Here is a 22245-nt window from a genome sequence, read left to right as displayed (position 1 = left end):
AAGTCCTTTTGGTTCAAAAGTACCTAAATTTCCATATATGAGATCTAAATAGCAGAGCAACATTATAATCAGTAGTTAATGGTATTATATATAAAAGTTCCTCTGTAGTTGGCTGGAAAAAAATGAAAGAAGATTTCATTTTAACTTTATTAATCTCCAGAATTATAGTAATTTAGAGGGCATTTGAGCAAATTTCCAAAACTGCAATTTTCCAATATGGTGAGAGAGAGAGAGAGAGACAGGAAGCAAATAAAGAAATACAGCCTTCTTCCATTAATTATATTATCGAAGAGTATCACAAAGTCACACTTAAGAGCCTTGCCTTAAAATATCCAGGAAATTAAATCCAGTGGTTTAAGTTCAAAGGAATCTGGACAACCTCCAGGAGATACAACACTTAGAGAAAATGTAAGTAAGCTGGTTCGTTTTCGTTCTTATTTTCAAAATTATTTTATAAAAGGAAATTGGGACTGGACCCTTGTTTCTCTTCTGGCTCTGCTTGTGACTCCAGATTTCATCACCACAACACAGTTTCCTTCTCACCCTGGACCTGCCTTTCAGGTTCTGTGGGCTTCCCATTTCAGAACATACTTCTGTCCTTGTGGCCCCCTTCTCCTCTGGATGAGTTTCTCCCTGGATTTTCATTTTGGTAAGAGGCCCAAGGCAGCCACTCTTCATTCCTCTCCTGGCTTTTCTGACCTTCCAAACCTTGTCACTATGCCCTCACACAGATGTACTCCCTTCATACCCCACAGACTCCATACTTTTTAGTCTCTTTTATGTGTTGTGTTCCCCCATTAGAATTAAGCAATTTGAGGGCAGGGCCTTTCTTTTTGCTTATATTTGTAAACCTAGCTTTTGCCATAGGGCCTAGTGCATAGTAAGAGTTTCAAATAATGATGGCTTATTTGGAACTGTGATCTCACTGGTAAACAGATCTCCAGAATGAGAAAACTCCAGCTACCAATGCAAATTGGTATCTGTTGAGCAACTTAAGGTTTTAGTTGACTAAGGCACTGAGAGGTTAATTAAATTGCCTCAGGACTTGGAGCTAGTATGTGTCAGAAGAAGGAATCTCTAGATCTCACTGAGCCCTGGCTCCCTCCCAAGTAAAACCCACCTTGGTCACCCTTTCTAACATTCTCTGTACTTTCACTCATTTCACACAACTCCATGGTCATGTGGGAGATTTGGAAAAGTCCTAGAACACCAGCTTAGGTGAGATTATTTAACAAATTTATAGTGGACCCAGTCTGCTTGCCCTCCAGTTCTGTTCAATAGTGTATAAATAAGAGTAAAGGAGACAAATGGCATGGGTTTTACCTTCAATTTTTTTTCTGTTCTATTTAGCATTCTACCAGGTACAGTATTCAGTTGTGTGACTCCCACTGTGACTTCCAAGTTCTCCCCTCACTATCATCACTCAGCTGATGATACTGGTAGTTGGTATTTATGCATCTCCAGGATACTCCCCTTTCTTTCTCAATGCTTTCATCCTTAGTAACAAAGGTACCAATAATTCCTCAAATACCCTAACTTCAATGTTCAGCTTATTAACTTCATATCAGTCACATACCAATATGGCCATACTCTGTCCAACAATCACAAGTAAACCACTACTACGTTCACAAACTCCAAAAATCTCCTTAAGCAGATTGCAATCTATGTCACCCTCTTGTCTTACAACTCCAAACTCTGCTCTTCATCCACACTATGACCTTCAATTCCTCAACCTATCAGGTCTTTCCCAGGATCTCACTCCTTCACTAGCTACACTCTCCTATTTTGACCCTCCTGAACCCTTGGAGATACATTTCCACTCTATACTGTCCTCTTCTCTAAGATCCCTGCTCCTTTATCATACTGCCAATCTTGCCTTGCAAGCCTCAGCCAATTGCTCACTCCCACCATCCGTGTCTTCACTTCAACACACATGCTGCGGAAGGCAGCTGTAAAATCACAAAATCAAACTGACTGGGTCCACTACAAATTTATGTTAGATAACCTCAACTAGGCCTTCACTGCTGCAAGGCAATCCTTTTATACCTCCTCAATTAATTCTATCCCACTTACCAAAGTGGCTTTTCCAAACCTTTTTATCCTTCCAAAACCTCCCATAATTCCTTTTTCAGCTGAGAAACTTGTCTCATATTTTATTCAAAAAATTTAGGCCATTTGCAGCAGCTCCATCATTTTCCCTCCTCTTCACCTCACATTGTTCCAGATGCCTATTATTTCCACCTTTATCCCTGTCTCGCATGAAGAGGAAGACTTTCTCCTTGCCAAAGTAAACCCTCTTACATATACAAGTGACCCCAACCCCTCCTGTCCTTTGCAGAAGATTGAATCCTCTATCACCCCCACTCTCTCACTTTCCTACTGACTGTAAAAATGCCTGTGTCTCCTCCATTCTCAAAATAACTTCACTTACTCCACACAAACCTACCATCATCTCATATCTCTCTTCCCTTTTGTGACTAAACTCCTTGAGAAAGCCTTTTACAACAGGGGCCTCCACTTCCTTTCCTTTCACCACCACCTTCCTCTAGTATGGCAAGCAACATTTGTCATTTAACCAAAACAGATCTCTCCAAAGTTAACACTGATCTCTTAACTGCCAAACCCAATGGCCTTTCCTCAGTTCTAATTCTACTGTACCTCTTTGCATTTATACTATCAATACTTCCTAGTATTCACTTTTCTCTAAGTGTTTGTGAAACTACTATATCCTGGTTCTCTTCCTACCTATGTGATTATGCTTCTGCATCTCCTTTGCTAGATCTTCATCTAAGTCATATCTACTAACCATGAGTGTCCCACATAGCTCTGACCTGGCCTCTTCTCTTCTCCTTCTATATTACATATATATTTGGTAATCTCAACTCCCATGGATTCAATGATCATCTAAATGCTGCTGATTCTCAAATCTACCTATCCAGCCCTAACCTCTTTGCTGACCTGCAGTCTCACATTTCCAACTGTCTATTGGACATCTCAAACAACTTATCACATAAACATTATTATATTCAAGATGTCCAAAACTCCAAAACTCATTATCTTTCCTCCCAAATTCTCTTCCCTTCCAAACTTCTCTATTACTGTAAAAGACTCCACCATCCTACCCCCAGGCTTGCAAACTCAATGTCATCCTCGACTCCTCACTCTCTCACTCCCCATATCCAATCTGTTGCTAAGACCTGTCAGTTCTGTCTTTGCAACATCTCTTGCATGTGTCCCCTTCTTTCCTCTGATACTGCTTCTACCAGGTGCAGGCCCTCACCAGCTCACTCCTGAACTACTTCAGTAGCCTGCTGCTTGGTCTACCTGCCACAAATCTTTCCACCTTTCCAGTTCATCTTTGCCTCAGCTGCCAAAGTGATCTTCCTAAAGTACAGGTCTGACCATGTCACCCTTGCTATTCAATAAACTTCAGTGGCTCCTTATCACCCCCAAGATCAAATATTTGGCATTCAAAGTCCTTTATAAAATGGCCCCTTCCTAACTTTCCAATTTCTTATATCTTCTTATACTACCCTGCCCTGGCCCTGACACAGACACAGACACAGACAGAACAGACAGACACAGATACACACAGACACAGGCACACACACACACACTCACACTCTTTGATCCAGCGACGCTGGCCTCCTTGCTATTCCTTGAACAAGAAACTCCTTCCCAACTCTAAGCATTTTCACTGGCTATCCTCCATTCCTCCATGTCTGGAATGTCTTCCTTCCTCATCTCTGCCTCATGGCTTCTCTGTCTTCCTTCAGGTTCCAGCTAAATTCCTATCTTCTACAGGAAACATTTCCCAATACCTGTTAATTCTAGTGTCTTCCCTCTGTTGATTATTTCTTATTTATCCTTCACATCTTGTTTATACTTAGTGTTTACACGTTGTCTCCCCATTAGACCATGTGATCCTTGAGGGCAGGAACTATCTTTTACCTTTCTTTGTAACCCCAGAATTTACTTCAGTACCTGATACTTAGCAGGTGCAAACTAAATGTCTCCTGACTGACTTTAGGGCTCTGTTTTCTTACACAATATATAAGACATGAAATGAGTGCCATATTTCTGGCCCTCCCCCTTCGTATGCTTTAGAGGTGTATGAAAGCAGAGAGAGAGTAGGGCCTCTGCTTCTTTGAACTTAATGCTGTTCACAGCAACCGAAAGCTTCATGGGGTAAGGGAAAGGATAGGATTCTCACTACTTCTAAATTCTGAAGAAATTTTGGAGAAAGATATAGTAAATAGTAGGAAATATTATCTGTGCACTGCTCTGGGATACTGCCTTCACTCCAGGAAACTAGCATAATGATAAAATATCCCAAGCTCTAATGAGACAGCTTAATCAAAGTCTCTAATTTAAAAAAAAAATAAGAATTCTCCAATCCATTCATATAAATTTCTTTTAATAGCACTTAGATTATAGTTATAAAATATTTAGAAGCGAGTTAAAGGAAGTTGAGAGTTATATTAAATTTAGCATTATGTTAAAGGAAGAATGTGATAATGGATAGGAAGCTAGCTTCACAGAATCTCAGGGCTCTCAGGTTTGGATACGGATTGACTATGAAAGTGATTACAGGTAAATTACCTAATCTCTATGGGACTCAGTTATTTCAACTAAAAAGTGAACTCTATGACCTGGATTCAAGTTCTGCCTCTGGACAAGTCACTTAACCTCTTAGTGCCTTGGGCAATTTTCTAAGACTAGAAATAGTAAACAAGTAACTTATTTGCATTGGAACTCCCTCCACCAATGAAATCACCTGGCTAGTCAAAACAAAAAATTTTGTTAGGATAAAGATTGTGAAATAGTACTCCTAATTCAAAAATCTTGACTCCAAACAGTAAAAAATGTCTCCAAAAATGTATTTGAGCATTTGTTTGCTAAGCAGGGCAAGTACCACTGAAGTCATGATTCCACAAATAAGTATTCCTAAGGTAATGGGGTGGCACATGGTGTGTGTGTGTGTGTGTGTGTGTGTGTGTGTGTGTGTGTGTTTGTGTGTGTGGTGTGTAGGAGTAACTAGCATTTATATAGAACTTAAAGCAGTATGCTAGTAAATGCTTAACTGGGGTGGGGGGGGGGGGGCGAAGGGGGAGAGTACCCTTTTAAGTTTAATCTGCATTACTAACATTTTCTTCCAGACAGTGAACAAAATATTGAATCAAATCCTGATTCGTAGCATTTGCCTATTTCCAAGGTGTAAGTGCTCACACTAAAAATTTAACAAAGAGCCAGCATGAGTTGGCTTTAGTGTACACCTGGCTTTAAGGTTTGAAAACAAAAACAAAAAAAAAATCAGTCAAGATAGTCTATCTATAGTAAATTCTTAAATTTTATATATGTGTATATTTGTGTCTGTGTGTGTGTGTGTGTGTGTGTGTTTGTGTATGTTCCAAGATGAACTCTTCATAAGTTAAATTCAAGACAATGCAGGGAAAATGCTAGGATAGGTAAATAAATCTCACTTTCTAAATGTGGCAGAAGTGAAACTCTAGGTCTTCATTACAGATTAGGTTACCTACGTTATGTATAGAGTGACAGAATTACTAGATCTTGGAATAAGAAAAATAAAGGATACACCAAAATACACATCACTCATTATCACAGCAAACAACTGATGTTTGATACTTAAAATACAATTCTTTTCTTAGTTTTCTGTTTATGGTCAGATATATTCACATTACAAAAGTGAAAAAAGTCACTCAGCTAACCATATGTTGCCACATCACCTCCATTATTCAGGCCAATGGTGTGGAACAAAACGAGAGATGATTGTCAACCAAGAGCAGAGGCTGTTCTGTCATGGGCTTTTAAAATAATGCTACTGAGGACAGTAACATTTTTCAAAGACATAATAAAAATAACTCCAGTATCTCTTGTCAGGAAATCTTTCTTTCACAGTCTCCTACCATCAGCATGAACACTGAAGGGCTGAGACTCCTCCTCCCTCCCCCACTTGCCAGAGGGCAGCTAGAGCCTAGGATGACACTTGCCTATCTCCAACAGGGAACTAGGCCTACCCGCACAGGAGCAACAGCAGGGGGTGCAAACCAAAGGAACAGTGGAAAAAGAAATGCAGAGCTGCTCCTCTAATTGTGAAATGTAGAGTGTGTGGCAGCCCACTGTCTCACAGGAAAACAATTACTTTCATTTTTGCCCCCTACTGCCTCTCCGACCTTTCCCAGGTGGTGAGTCAGTAGGAGGCAAAAATGAAAGTGGTTTTTTTCCTTTGAAACATAGGGCTGTGAAAAACTGTGAATTTCAAAAAATCATAACATCAACTACATAATTGTTATGGTTTCCTTTTCCATTACGTTCTACTAAACAGTCCCATGAAGCAATGGAATGTCCAAAACACCAATGGCCTCAAATGGCAAGCACAGAAATCTGTTTCTGTCTGATGGATACAATAATATAGGATAATGCCAATGGCATCACTCATGATGGTGACACAAAATGGAAATTTCATGTTAAAAATAAATAAATCATGTTTAATTTCAAATACTGGCTCTATTTAAAACTAGAGATTTATGCTGCCCTTTCCCTCAGTTTAAAAAAAAAAACTATATATACTAGGTAAAATACTAGACGTAGAAAATGGTTCAAGTGTTATCTTGTTTTTACAAACTTTAAAGAGTCCCTAGTTCCATATGATCTGAATTTAGCAAAAAAAAAAAAAAAAAAATGAAGGGTCAAGCCCTACTGAGGGCAAAAATGCTACTTTGAACTGGTATATTTACACCTTTAAGAGGCACCTTGAATATAAGATACTAAATACTCTCTTCTGTACCCTCAAGTTTTTCTGTACAAAAAAGGCAATACTGATTAAAGCCAAGTGACTTTCTCATGATTTTTTGCAATCTACAACTTAAATGGGCAAGGGATATTTTATGTTGGAAGAAAAAACGAAAGCAATGCAAGACTGCAAAAGGAGAAACATAAGGCAAGTATACCCTTTTGACCACAACAGCAATCAAAGGAGAAATAAATTCTTAAAGCATTGTGAATCACAGGATATAACCCTAACCCCTTTTAAAAATTTCTAAAAGCATCTTTAAAAGCCTCTCTAAGTCTACTTATTTTTCTTTTTAAAATTTTTTTATTTTATTTTTTATTTATGAAATAACACCAGCATTTCCTGAAAATTAACATTTTCTCATGCCTCTACATAGAAATTAAATATGGACAATAAATCTTTAAAATTACAAGCAAAAGTAACAATAAATAATGGCTTAGGCTGCTTTATGTTAGTAAAAACAAAAGTAAATGTACTTCTTATATTTAATATTTAATCCCTCCCCTATTACCTGTGGCTGAAACTGTGGAACAGGAGGCCCTTGCATGCTTTGTGACTGTTCATCCATTGTACAAAGTAAAAAGAAGTTTGAAATTCTGAGGAAAAAAATAGAAAGATTAAATTGCTATATTCATTCACTGATTATACTATAATTCAGAAATACATTTAAAGTGTGGATTTAAGTGAAAGAGTTTCATCCTGGGCTTCAGAGAATTTTCACTAAGGAATCCCAGAAAATCTAACCTTCATCCTTTCCTATCCCCTAGATCCTCTAATTTCAGGCACATCATTCTTTTTCATTCAACTTCCTTATTCTCGGTAAAGTCATTCTCCAGTCTAATCAACCCCTTAATGAAACTCCACCTACTCTAGATTAAGTCTTACTAAACAAAAGAATCAATGGTAACCTTTTGTGGAATTTCCCCATGAAGGTCTTCTATATATGAGAATATGATTCAGACACCAACACTAACATACTACTTTCATGTTTTTGTTTATCTGTCTTTAAGAATTTGTGTAATATTTTGTGTAACATTTGTCATTTCATAACTTTAGGTTCAAAGGATTGCCATAATGAAACTGTTTATTTTCTCAAGTATTTAAAACTTCAATTAGGATACCGTGCCACTAGTCTGACATGGCTGCGGCCTGATAGTTCAAAAAGTCAGTCCAACCAGAGCTATGCTTGACTGAAGGAGAAATGTTGGAAATACTAAATTATGACTTAAAAATAGAACTCATTAAAACAAGCATGAATCAGTTATTAGTTGCTATTTTTTAATTATGCAATTACAATAAGATTTATGGAAATATAAACAGCTAGTTATAAACATTCCTTTTTACCGAAACATAACTCTCATCTATCAATATTTACAAGCTATTACAGAGCATTGCTATAGCTCATCTTAAATCTCTAAACTTAAAGTTAAAACTATCTTGGAATAATTCATATCCCCAAAGACCTGGTCAAGTTAAGGCAAGCAAGTTTCCTCTTCTACCAGAAGCTTTTCTTCAGCTTTTAATCACTTCTAGTAAGAGAAAGCTGACTATTTCTAAACTAAGAATTGCTTTCCAACTAACACTGAAGACTATGAGATACTTCATCCTTCTAGTAAAAGCCAAACAAAAAGGAAAAAGATCCCAAGGTGCATCTTACACTTACTAGCATGAAACTGTTTACCAAAATATAATTTTACAAACATAATAAAGTGCACATAATAAGGTTTTTAAACAGCAATAAAAGTGGTTTCACCACATGCATACATGTATTCATATAAGCATATATGCTTTTAACAGCAAGGTAAGATAGAAGAGAGAAGAAACACGTCACACCACAAAGAAATATTAGAGATCATCTAATCTAATCTAAATACAGAATCAGTCAATAAACATTTATTAAGCACATACTATGTGCCAGGCATTGTGCTAAGCTCTGGGGAATACAAAGAAAGACAAAATACAGTCCCTGCCCTCAAGGACCTAACAATCTAATAATGGGGAACAACATGCAAACGGCTATGTACAAACAAGCTATATATACTTCAGGAAAATCACTTTGATGCCTAAATGGAGGATGGACTAGAGCGAGAAGAGATTCATGTCCTGCAGACCAACCAGTAGGCCATTACAACAGTCTAGGTGTGAGGAGATGAGGAGATGAGGAGAGAGTAGTGCAATCAAAACTGAGAGAGAAGAGAGTTATCAAGGAGAAAAAAGTGATGGTCACTGTCAAAGGGTACTGAGAGATCAGCTGAGATCTGGGAAAAAATGCGATTGGATTTAGCAGGGATAAAGGAGGAGTAAGAAAAGTAAAGGAGAAGATAGTAGTCGAGTGATATAAAATGAGGAAGCGTAGACAACAGGGAGCCTTTGACAAATGGCCTCAATTTTTTCAATAAAATAAGAGGCAAGGTTCTCAGCAGAAAAGGCAAGGGTAGGGGAAGGCAAGGGAGGTTTTAAGAAGGATGAAAAGGTTTAGAAGCACCACTGGGGGTGAGAAGTGTAGAAGGACTGCCTAGCAGCAGTGAGGGCCTAGTTGAGGTCATGTAGCATAAATTTATAATGGACCCAGTCAGAATAGTCGCATAATTTTTTCCTTCATGCAGCAGTACACGTGTAGGAAGAAAGGCAAAGGATGGTAGGAATGATCCAAGGCTGAGGCTTTCAATGAAGCATTAGCTCATAGATTCAAAACTATTCTAAATTCCTTCATTTTACAGATAATGAAAGTGAGGACTAAAGAAGTTAATTAATTTGCCAAACACCACACAACAAGTAAGTGGCAGATTAAGGAATGGAACCCAAGTGTTCTAACTCCAAATTGAGTACACTTTCCCCTGCATTATGCTGCCTAACATTGATGACGTTAAAATTTCTACAAAATTATCATACTACCTACAGCTTAGTAAGTTTGGTGGTGGGGTACGGGGGGCAGATCTAAAAAGTTCTCCTTGCGTGGAACCTGACACAGCAAAATTAAGTACAACGGGAAAGTAGGTAACATATGGTAATCCTTCTATGGATTTAGGATGTCACTGTCATAGACACCAGCTCTGGGCATTTTCTCTGGCTGTCCCCTCAGACCCATACCTGGAACACCACCCCTCCTCACATCTCTGGCTGCCTTTAATTCCCAATTAAAATCTCATATTTTATAAAGGAAACCTTTCCCAATCCCTCCTAATTCTAGTGCCTTCCCTCTATTAATTATTTCCTATTTATCCTATATTTAGCTTGTTTATATTTCCTATCCTCACTTATCATAGTGCTTGGAATACAGGAGAAACTTAATAAATATTTACTGATTAATTGATAAGCACTCCCCCACTAACAGTGCAAAAAGCAACTTATCCATGCTTTCTCACCCAGTAAAAGTCTTCTCTATAAAGCCATATAAGTTTCCTTCATCTCCTCAACTAATATCCTGGGGACATTCCTCTATTACCTAATGTTGCCTAGACAACAACGAGGCTTCCATCTTTGCCACCTGACTGGCTCATCTTATTTTCCAGGAATTATCTTTGGGGTGATAGTCTTGAAGCCATCTCTCTACCAAACTAGACCATTAGCTCTTCTTCCACAGGAATCATCTCCTGTCTCCATTCCTTTGCACAGGTGATACTCCATATCTGTAACACTCTCTCCTCCTTCCTTCCACCTCAAAAAAGCTTCAGCTGTCTTCAAGACTTAAATTCCACCTAGTACACAGTCTCTTCCAGGATCTCCTCAACTGTGCTCTTTCTCTGTTGAAATTGTTATGAGTTACTTTGTATGCATTCTATTGTATCCATCCAGCAGAATGTCAGCTCCTGGAGGATATATACAAAGTATATATTTCATTTGTGTGTATCAACAAAACCTAACACAGTTACCAGAACAAAGAAGATGCTAAAGAAACATAGTGAACTGAATTCTCTTCAGTTCTTGGTTGATAATGTGCGTGCGTGTGTGTGTGTGTGTGTGTGTGTGTGTGTGTGTGTGTACACACATACATATATACACATACACACACACATATACATATATATGTCTACTCATGGTCACCTTTGCCTTTACATTGTCCTCTGAGTGAACGTTAACTTTAATTCTTTAGAAACTGCAATAATTTAAATATGCCCAAAAGGCTATACCCTTTGACCCAGCAATACTGCTTCTAGGGCTGTATCCAAAAGATATCATAAAAATGGGAAAAGGACCCACATGTACAAAAATATTTAGAGCAGCTCTTTTTGTGGTGGTCAAGAACTGGAAATTGAAGGGATGCCCATCAATTGGTGAGTGGCTAATAAGCTATGGTATATGAATGTAATGGAATACTATTGTGCTATAAGAAATGATGAGCAGGCAGACTTCGGAAAAACCTGGCAAGACTTACATGAACTGATGCTGAGTGAAGTGAGCACGACCAGGAGAACACTGTACACAGTAACAGCAACATTGTATGATGACTTACTTTGATAGATTTAGCTCTTCTCAGCAATGCAAGGACCTAACAACTCCAAAAGACTCATGATGGAAAATGCCATCCACATCCAGAGAAAGAAATATAGAGTCTGAATGCAGATCGAAGCATACTATTTGCTCTCTTTTTTTATTTGTTTTGTTTTTTCTTTCTCCCGGTTCCTCCCATTCATTCTAATTCTTCTATACAACATGACTGATGTGAAAATATTTAATAAGAATGTATATGTAGAGCCTATATCAGATTGCACACTGTCTTGGGGAAAGGAAGGAGATGTAGAAAATTTAAAACTTATGGAAGTGAATGTTGAAAACTAAAAACAAATAATTTAAAAAAAAAGAAACTGTAGTAATTCTATGACTTGAAGCCACACAGTATAAATAGAAAACTGTTGTTTAAAGACAGTCCTTTGGTTCAGGGAGAAGCTTCATGTAATCAAGAACTGAGAAATTTCTCAAAAGCAATGCAGCTTATTCTCTTCCTCTTTTCCTCCTCCTGCTCACTATCTACATACTGATCAACTTCACAATGTGAGCATATAACTGTATATTAGAGTAGGAACACCAAATATTCTCTGTCCAATATAGTTAGATCAAATGCTTGAGTGATTATGAAACTGATTTAAGGAGTGTTACAACACCTAGGGCTTATTGCAGTCAGCACAATGTCATCTACAAACAGGATCATCTGGAAGTTCTCATCATCCATAAAAATTCTTCTACTTGAACTCTTTCACTGATTACCCTCCACAATAGCAGCAAATACTTTCACAACATAAGTCACCATATTTTATGCCTTCCTTGATAGTCATAATCAGAGAGTTATGGAATAAAATCATCTCTGTTATGTGTATTAAAGAATCTTGAGTGATTCTGATTTATGCATGGCAAACAACTTATGGAAGAGAACTTTTAAAGCTCTATTTTTACTGAAATAAATGTTATTTTTAAAAATACGCAACAAACAATAAGTACAGTGGGTTCTTTTATTCTTTACAACTTCCAATCAATTATGCAACTGAAGATATAGTCTGCAACAGAATATCATTTGCAAAAAACTACCCATTCTTTCCTCATTTCTCGACAAAGATGTTCTTGATTTTCATACAGATAATTCTACATAAATAAAATACTGACAGCATCACATCTTAAAGTAGCAGTGAACTAGAAACAAAGTAGTGGTGTTGGGTAGTGGAAAGAATACTAGGATTTAGAGTCAGACCACCTGGGTTAGAATCCCAACTGTGCTACTTAATCCTTGTGTGACACTGAACAAGTCAACTAGTAATTCCATGACTTGCAGCCACACAGTATAAACAGAAGAATGTTGTTTAAAGATAGGCCTTAGTTTCAGGGAGAAACTTCAGGTAATCAAGAACTGAGAAATTTCTCAAAAGCAATGCAGCTCATTGCTATGACTTTAAACTCTCTGTGCTTTAGTTTACTCTTCTGTAGAATGAGAGGGGCAGACTCTATTATCTATGATCCTATGACTTGGGAATGACTAAATAAACTGTGGTAGAGGAATGCTGTGTAACAGATTACTGAGCAGTAAAAAATGGTAAATATGACAAACAGAGGGAAGCAAAGAAAGATTTGCATGAACTAATTCAAAATGAAAAAAAGCAGAGCCAGGAATAATACACACCATTACAGCAATGAAAATGCAAATGCCTACCACCAGAAATAAATGCCAGAAACTACATACTGTGAAAATATAATCACCAAACTTAAGCTCAAAGAAAATATGCACCTCCATCCCTTCTTTGCAGAGATGGGGAAATTATGACTACAGAATGTAGCTTAGGGTAGATTTGATTGATATATTGGCTAGTTTTGCTGAAATGTGTTTCTTCTCTTAGTCTTTGTCATAAGGAATGTCTCTCCGGGAGAGGGAAAGGAGAGAGGCATGTTAGGAAATGACAGAGATGTAAAAACAGAAGATCTCAATAAAAATATAAATTTTTAAAAATCTACCTCCTGATCTTCTGTACCAGATGCTGCATAAGTTGCAATCATTTTCATGGTAGTCTTTCTGCAAATGCTTACGATAATAGGAGATAACCTAGGAACTATGTTTGGTACCCTTGAATATGTGAAAAAAAGAAGTGACCAACTCCTTTATTTGCATTTTGAAGGAGAATCTGATGAGTAATCTTTCAATTTATCTGCAAGTTCCTTTTGCCTCTGATTTCATTCACAGTGAAACTGATATGATCCAGTTTCTTTAGTATGCCCACTAATTGGCCACTAGACAGAAACAGCTAATAGTTATCGAAATAATACTTTAAGATTTGTAAAGCACATTTGATCCTCATAACTCCACAGAGTAGATACTATTACTCTCCCCATTTTACAGATGAGGAAACTGAGGCTAGGAGATGTTAGGTGATTTGCCAGGGTCACACAGTTAATAAATGTTTGGGGCAGGATTTGAACTCAGTTCTTCCTGATTAGAAGAAGTCCAGTGCTCTTTCTCCTCTATGTCATGCTGATTCATACTGAGATTACCATCAGTTACATTAATGTTTGTAGATATTCTTAGTCTCTTCTGTTGCACCATTCCTTAACTACCACTGCAGAAGCAGAAATGGGTCACACAGGACCAAAGGACATTTTTTTACAATGGGTTGAAAAAGTCAAAGAATTCATTACTAAGTGTCTGTCGGTGATGAACTTCTGCATCCTTAGAAAAACAGGACTAGATTTTTTTAGAACCATATTTAATAAAAACTATTTTATTATGAGACTATTTTAATAGTTGATATAATTCTATACTATTTTTAAAGCATCTTTTAAGGACCAAGATAAAAATATTTTGCTCTTTCTCTATTCCTTTACAAATTAGAAAATCAAACATATGAACAGTATCAAGAAATATGCCAAAGTGTCAGTAAAAAAAAAAAAAGTACTTATTTAATATCTTAACACTGCCCTGACAGGAGATACAGCATGATGGGGGAAAAGGCCAAACTTGGAATCAAGAAGATCTTGGTTCAAATGCTGCTTCTGGCACATATGACCCCAGGCAAGTTACTTAACCTTTCTCTGCACCCAGGGATCTTCATTGGTAGAGGGAGTTTCTTCAGCAGGGAGCTTCCTAAAGCTATGAAATCACAGATCAAGTTTGCCCATCCTCCCTCCCACTATAATAATGATAGGGGTCTATCCTCTTTTTTTGATGAGGGGTCAGATACAAACAGATAAATAATGGCATTCTTTGGAATCCTTTACTTTGTGAAGGGAGATGTTAGTTCCAAAAGTATTTCTGTAAATTTCAAGCTGTTCTGTGAGAATATCTATCAATCTTCTTCTGTCCTTTTGTTGAGGAAGTGTAAATCTTTCCAAAGGTGTCTTGTGATGAGTCCCACATTTCATTAACATTTGTATTGGGGGTTTTGGGCAGCTAGGTGTCACAATGGATAAAGTGCCAGGCCTGGACTCAGGAAAATCTGAGTTCAAATCCAGCCCAGAAATGCCTGTGTGACCCTGGACAAGTCACTTAATTATGTTTAACTCAGTTTTTTCATCTGTAAAATGAGCTGGAGAAGGAAATGGCAAACCATTCCAGTATCTTTGTCAAGAAAATCCCAAATGGGGTCATGAAGAGTCAGATACAACTGAAAAATGACTGAACAGCAAGGAGTTTTTTTGAACATCTTCTATATCCACCGTCATCGATTTTACTTTACCAAAAGTATTGTTAAGACAGGTATTGCATTGACATTAATCACTCTAAATCCACATTGGTGGTGGGAGTATCCATAGTAATGAAATCACAAATACATGTAATGGTGAGGTAAGACTAGATATAAACTCTAACATGCATATTACAAAATATCTTTCTTAGCTTACATCCTGGATATCACTGTCCAGTCACTTTGTAGCTATCCTATTTCTGGTCCGTATGTCACCAGAGTTACTAAAATAACTCATGTTGAGATAGACCTTTGAGGTTTGCAAAGCACTCTCTTAAGAACAACAAACTATGAGACAGGAAGTACAGGGATTTATATCCATATTTTATAGATAAGAAAACAGACTAAAAGAGACTACATGAGTTTTTTACTTTCTCATAAATGATAAATAAAAATCCAGTGTCCTTTCCATTATGCCAAATGGCAACCTCTGTCTGTATTTGACTCTTTTTTAGTTAGTAATGACCCTCAATTCTAATAATATGGAGGCAAGAAAAGATCAGACATCAAGTTATACAATTTAGCTGAAATGTAATGTAACAAAAAATGGTGTTGCACAAGGCTGGAAAAGGAAGTTCACAGAATCAACTGTATCAACAGAGAATCAACACAGAATCAACTGGATCAACACAGAATCAATTGTATCTTGCAACTACAGAGTTGCAAGATACCTTAGAGATACCATCTGTCCAACTTCATTTAACAGAGAAAGAAACTAAACTCCAGAGACATTAAAAGATGTGAAGATGTAGACATGCAGATATGGTATCATGCGGAGAAAGAACACTTGATTGGAAGTCAGTGACTCTCTGCCATTATAATCTTAGTCAAGTCTCTTCCCCTATATGTTTATTTAGTCAGCAAAAGGGGAGTGTTACACTAAAGGACCTCTTCTCATTATAGGACCCTTCTCATTATAAAAGAATATAAATTTAGGCATTCAAGACCTGGTAGAGTTGGAATTTGATCCCAAGTCCTCATCTTCTGACTCAAAGTTCCTTTATATGTCATATGCTTTACAAATATCTTATTTGATCTACTGACTGGAACCAGATTGTAAAGGGTCTTGAATGATGAAAATCATGCTCTTTTTTATAATGGGAAGGGTCCTCAGAGGACAGCTAATCCAACACTCCCTTTTTCTTAAATAAGGAGAGAGGTGAAAAGACTTTAATAAGATTATAATGGTGGTGGCAGAAGCAGAATCTCTGACTTCAAATCAAGTGTTTTTTCTCCTCAATATACCAAATCTATCTAATAAAGAAGCTAAATTGAAATATGTTAATTGAACATACATGAATTTCATTATTGACATATTCCCTCTACAAGAGAGATCACCAACAGCCTACATCTATCTTTTGCAACATCTCATCCATGACTTCACATAAGTCCTCCAGAGGATCCACCCTGCTTGTTAGTGGTTCTAACTGCAGTTCTTTTACTATTTTCAGGTGTACTAGTATAGCATTTGGACTGCCTATTTTCTCTCACTCTCCCTATAAGACTGGTTCATCTCCTTTTCTTGTCCTAGATGTCCATCTCTTCTACATCACTTCCTGTACTTGTCAGTACTGATAAAATGCTATATACCCAAGATGCACCTTTCTATTATCCTCCAAACAACCTGTGCTTATATTCCTTCTAAAATTATGGTGTTACAACAATTCATAGGCATATAGAAAGACTGGGAGAATGCTGGTTTTCAAAAGATGGGCTTAATACAACAGCAAGCAATTTAGGATCATTAAAAGGATTTCACACTTTCTTAAACATGATCCAGCTCAACCTCCTTCTGGTATTTAGTTCTGGACCCAAGCTGTCTGCAGAACTTGCCACAGGCATGTACACATATGAACTAACCTATCTTCTACATAACTTCTTGTACTCGTCAGTACTGATAAAATGCTATATACCCAAGTGTGGCCCTTTGAATGAATCAAAATTTGTTCTGTGAAGTTTGGATTCAGTCAAAGGGCTGCACTTGAGGACCTAGAGGGCCACATGTGGCCTTGAGGCCATAGGCTCCCCACCTCTGGGGTCAGATGTCATTGATATATTGGTTAGGTTTGGAGCTGACCTCCCACCCCACATTTTTACAATTCTTTGCTCATTGGAAAGGGGAGGAGGTCAAGGTATATTTGGAAATTAAGACAACAAAACAAAAATGTAACAGGGCATATAAAAAAAGATGTAAACAAGATGTAGAAACAAAAGATAAAACATTTTAAAAGAAAAGAAACATACTAGATGACATATAGACAATATGAGAAACTATTTTGGGGGTAAAATATGAAATGTTTAGAAGTTAATCCAATTCTAGCTGATTCCTTTTTTGAAAGGAGCAGGAGGTGGGGAGGGATGCAGTCCTTTCTGTATTCTCAAAAATACTTATTATTCTTAAAGGTCTTTATAAAGGATTCAATTTTAGTTCTGCTAGAGAACTTTTACCTCAAACTAAACCAGGTATCTTTTGTTGGTCATGCAATTAAAGTCTACAAAGGATAAGAGAGAAAGAAGAGACTGCTATTTTAATAGAAAGATACTAGTCATTAATCAAATAGAAGACACTAGCTCAGCTACATGCATATGTATATTCCTAAGAAAATGAAAGGAAACTATGCTAAGTCTAAGGTGACTGATACTTGGCAAAATCTGAAATCTCAAGAGCAAAATTAAACATTATTCTTGGCCCTAAAGTAGTCCAGGAGGAATGATATGTTCCTGACCTCACCCTCATGTCTACATGACTGAGTCAGCCAGTATTTCCCCAACATCCACCTATAGATGACAACATTTCCATAAATGAAAACTCAAAAAATTTAAACAAAAATGCTTAATGAAATTGTACTTCTACAACATTATTAATGAGTTTCTACAGTTGGCTAAATAAGTCAATATGATCATCCCTTTAAAAAAAGGAAAGAAAAAAATAAAAGTTTCCACCTTTTAAATATGGAACACCTTAGATATCAAGTAAAAATTGCTAGGAGAAGACTAGGTCAGTGATCAAGTCTTTACCATTTTATCTAAAATGTTATAGGTAACTCTGGCCTAGGGCCAGGAGAAAACATTGCAAAATTATAAAGATTTCTAAAAATGTTATCACTATGGGAATAAAACTGGGAAAATGCTACAGCTGCTATTTGTTCCAAAACACTTGGCAGTCAGACCTTGTTTATTAGGAAGCCTGATAAGGCCAACACTAGGAACTCTCTTAAGATCTGTAACATCTTTTGTACATCCTCCATCAAGCTATATTCATTATGGAAGACAAGGGGAGGCAGAAACAATGAAAACTTGTGCATACATTCCCCTAATATCTTTCTGTGGAAAATGTGTATTTTATTTAAGGAGAATGAGTTATACTAGGGCAAGGTTAGCATATAAACAAGCAAAATCCCTTTACCAAAGTTTTTTTTACCAAAGACTGATTACCTCCTATAGCATTCTTGTTTTTTAAAACTGTCTAATCATAACCACAATCCAGGAATCTTCATGATTATTCTAACTTAGGTTACCTGAGAAAAAGCAAATGAGAAACTACTCCTATTTTCCTGCTGCTTCTTACCCTAGTAGAATATTCCTTGTTCAAAATGGTTTGGGTAAGGAATATATTCCATATACAAAACTAAACACCTCCACATACACTTAGGCTGAATCAAGTTTTTTGTTTGTTTGTTTGTTTGTTTTGAAAAACAATCAGATGCTATGTAATCACTCCCAGCAGAAAATTATTGTAAATAAGGCTTAATACTATTTCATAGCATAACATTTTATAATTATCTGACACCTAGTAACATAAAAACTTTGTATTTGGAAGACAGAGTTCAATGTTTTTATCACTATCCATTGCATCATATTTTAAGAACCCCAAAAATCAACATCTTCCTTTATATACCAAATAGTACACAAATAAAGAAACAACATTTATAATTCTAATCACAGTTTAAATACATAAGCAATACAATGGCTGAATCTTTTACTAAACTGATAAATACAACATCATCAGTAAACTAATATTTGACTATTAATTCTTTTTTAAAATGGGGAAAATTCTTTCTTGAGCCAAACAGACCAAATAAGACTGTTCTGTAAATTGTAATATAACAGAACCTATTTCAGAAACTTAAAAAAAGTCTAAAGACTAAAGTCACATTAGCACTTCCTTAAATCAATGTCATAGAAACATAGATCATGTCATACTGCAATGTCATGGAAAAGAAAGATGAAGTCAGTGAGACCACAGGATTATAGGTTTAGAGCTGGAAAGGACTTTGGAAGCCGTCAGGTCCAATCCTGTAATTTTAGAGACATGGAAACAAGCCCAGAGAGGTTTTCTGATTTGCACAAGATCTCATAACCAGTTAATGTCTGAGGCAGAATCTGAACTTAGGTCTTCCTGCTTCCAAGTCTAGCAATACATCTACTGAGACATCTGACATTTAAAGTCAGTGAGAAAACAACCTGAAAATAAAATCTGCCACTTATTAGCTGTTATGACATATAAGCATACTACAACCTTTCTCAAATTCTGTTTCCTCATTTGTAAAATGGGGATAATAATATTTGTAATACCCCACAGGGGGTTGTGGTAGAGTTTAAATAAGATTTTATCCACCTTAATTTTATATGTTGCAATATCTTATATAGATATTTTTTTCCACTAAAATAAGTAGTCTTTTGAAAATTGGAGTTCTCCATTTAAAAAAAAGGCTCTTGGGTCTCTGGTTTTTCTCCTTAATTTGACTTCTTCTTCAATCCAAATCTGAACTGACACCATCACCAGTTATCTACATAATTTGGTCTGTTTGAACACTATGGAAATGGAAGCTTTTTACTTAGCATAAATAAAATACCAAATTTGAAACTAGAACCCTCCCACAGCATCACACTAGTTTGTCTCTTCAATCTTTTCTTTACCTCCTCCTTAAAATGTTTGTCATCAATCCAACTTTATCCAAAGATTTTAGAGTCTACATTTCAATCAATTCACAAGGAAAGGAGAAACTAAAACATAAGGATTTCTAAACATTATGAACTACTACCTAACTATAACAATTATCCAGTAATATGTAGTACACAATAGTCCTAATCAATTTAATAGAAAGACATGAATTATTTTTTCTTGCCCACTTTCTTGAGCTAGTAAAGGTTATTTATAAAAAAGATTACTGTCATCATAGTTAATTCCCTGAAAGCAAATGACTACCTTATTGTTCCACCAATAGAATTAATCTATTTCTTAAAAGTGTCTTGCACATAGTAGGAGATGAATAGATGTTAGTAAAATTAAACCGAAAGCACAAACCTACATTGTTTTAAAAATCAAAATTAACTAAATTTCTTATGTGTATGAGACTGAATTAACTTGTTAATTTAAGATTAGACATCCTTTTGTGAAAATATTCTTGTAACCAGAAAAATATTTACTGTTGAACATGAATTTTTTAGTTATGTAGGTATATTGGTGGGAGAGCCAGTGTTAAGGTAAGAAAAGGAAAAAAAGTAGATAACAGATGGCAAACATTTGCTTTGAACTAAAATTCTTCCTAATAGATTCTTTTTTAGAGCTATTCCAATACTTTAGACACGATCTCCTAAACATCTGATCTCTTCCTTTTAAAGAAACATGCTGTGAAAGAAGAATTCTAATCTAGAAGAGAAATGTCCACTGCAATCTAACCTTTTTTTTTAAGTTGTTCAAATTGAAGCATTGTATGAGAGTAACAAACAAGGTTGAGATTATCAAGACTATTAATCTTACTATGGTTCTTGCTGACACCTGCTGGTTTAGTTTTATCTTTACTAAAGTCAGAGTTTATTATGCTTATTAATAATAGGATAGAAAAGGTTTTGGCGTATCACAGAAAATCCATAGTCTTTATTTCAAACACCTATAACCCAGAAATTAAACAAGAATATTTTAAGAAACTGGTTTACATAAATTATTTCCTTGTTCACTGATTTCTGCTGAAAACAATGGTTTTGAGGTAATTCCACTGAATGCTTCACAGGAAAATGAATCTATTTAGCAATGTACACTGTGATTCACTCTAAAAAATATCTAAATGACTCCCTTGAGTCATTGATTTGGCTACTACATACCAGTCTACTAAAACTATTCTCTCCAAGGTCACCAAGACCCCCCACTAAATATAATCACATTTTCAGGTCTTCATCCTCCCTGGACCTCTGTATAGCATCTACCATGATGCATCAATTCTAATTCCCTTTTTTTTTTTGGAGGCAATTGGGGTTATGTGACTAGCCCAGGGTCACACAGCTTGTAAGTGCCTGAGGTTGCATTTGAACTAAGGTCCTCCTGACTTCAGGGCTGGTGCTCTATTCACTGTACCACCTAACAGCCCCACTCAGTCTTAATTCTTGCTTTTCTCTTTGCCACTGGCTTCCAGGACAGTGAACTCAGTGTTTAGGGACTCCTTGAATTGCACATCCTCCACTACCTGGACCCTCCTCTGCAGTTATCACACTGGCCCCTATATCACATCTCTTGTCCTCCCCTCCTCACCCCCTTCCCACCATTAGATTAAAAACCTGGATGTTTTCCATTTTTTATTCATAGCTGGCACTAAATAAATGTTCAATGGATTGAATTTTTAAGTTGAACTCCCTTTCTGGAATCTTGAAATTACATTTTTTGCTAAGTTGGTCAAACTATTCAAAAGAGAAATTCATTTACAAGCATAAAAAATATTTATTCTGTACAGATCTTGAGAGTAAGAATGTTTTTATCTTTATCTCATGGGAGAATAGATATAGAGTAGGAATAGACTTCAGTGACCAGAGCAACCTCTTCATTTTAGAAATGAGGAAACTGAAGCCTGGGCAAGTAAGTGATTTTGCTTAGGGTCATACTGGTGAGCAACTGTCACAGTCAGGATTCCTCCCCACCCTCACCCTAATGGGACTTAATGATTATATGATTAATTGTGATTCTACCAAGATATATTTACTGGGATCTGATCCTTTAATAAGTATTCCACGATTTGCAGTTCAATAATGATTTATGATCTGGTCCAGATATTATCTGCCTAACAGTACTGGTCTTTCCCCTTCTCTTCTTCTGACGTAGAAGAATTGGATTAATGACAGTAGTTGTCTTTTTAAGGAAGCAGCACTCTACTACAAGTTGTATTATATATTCATTCTCATTCTTTCTCCCTCTCCTTCTCCTCCCCACAACATGGCCAGACTAAGAGAGGCAGAACAGTCCAGTAGAAAGAAAAAATGTTAGCTCTGCAGTCTGCAGTC

General features: G+C 36.5%; 1 protein-coding gene across 3 annotated transcripts in view; it reads right to left on the bottom strand.

Annotated features, from left to right (window-relative positions):
- The window catches only part of NEK7 (NIMA related kinase 7), a 200820-nt gene that overhangs the window by 122762 nt on the left and 55813 nt on the right, over positions 1-22245 (bottom strand). For all 3 annotated transcript variants that reach the window (XM_036756145.1, XM_036756146.1, XM_036756147.1), the window contains one exon: positions 7326-7410. In XM_036756145.1, coding sequence (XP_036612040.1) covers positions 7326-7382 — 57 coding nt within the window. In that variant the 5' untranslated portion in view covers positions 7383-7410. The remainder of the gene's footprint in view (positions 1-7325; positions 7411-22245) is intronic.

This window comes from Trichosurus vulpecula, chromosome 4 (genome assembly GCF_011100635.1).
Source record: "Trichosurus vulpecula isolate mTriVul1 chromosome 4, mTriVul1.pri, whole genome shotgun sequence".
NCBI lineage: Eukaryota > Metazoa > Chordata > Mammalia > Diprotodontia > Phalangeridae > Trichosurus > Trichosurus vulpecula.
The sequence above is the reverse complement of the archived record's forward strand: the minus strand, read 5'-3'. Positions and strand labels throughout refer to the sequence as shown.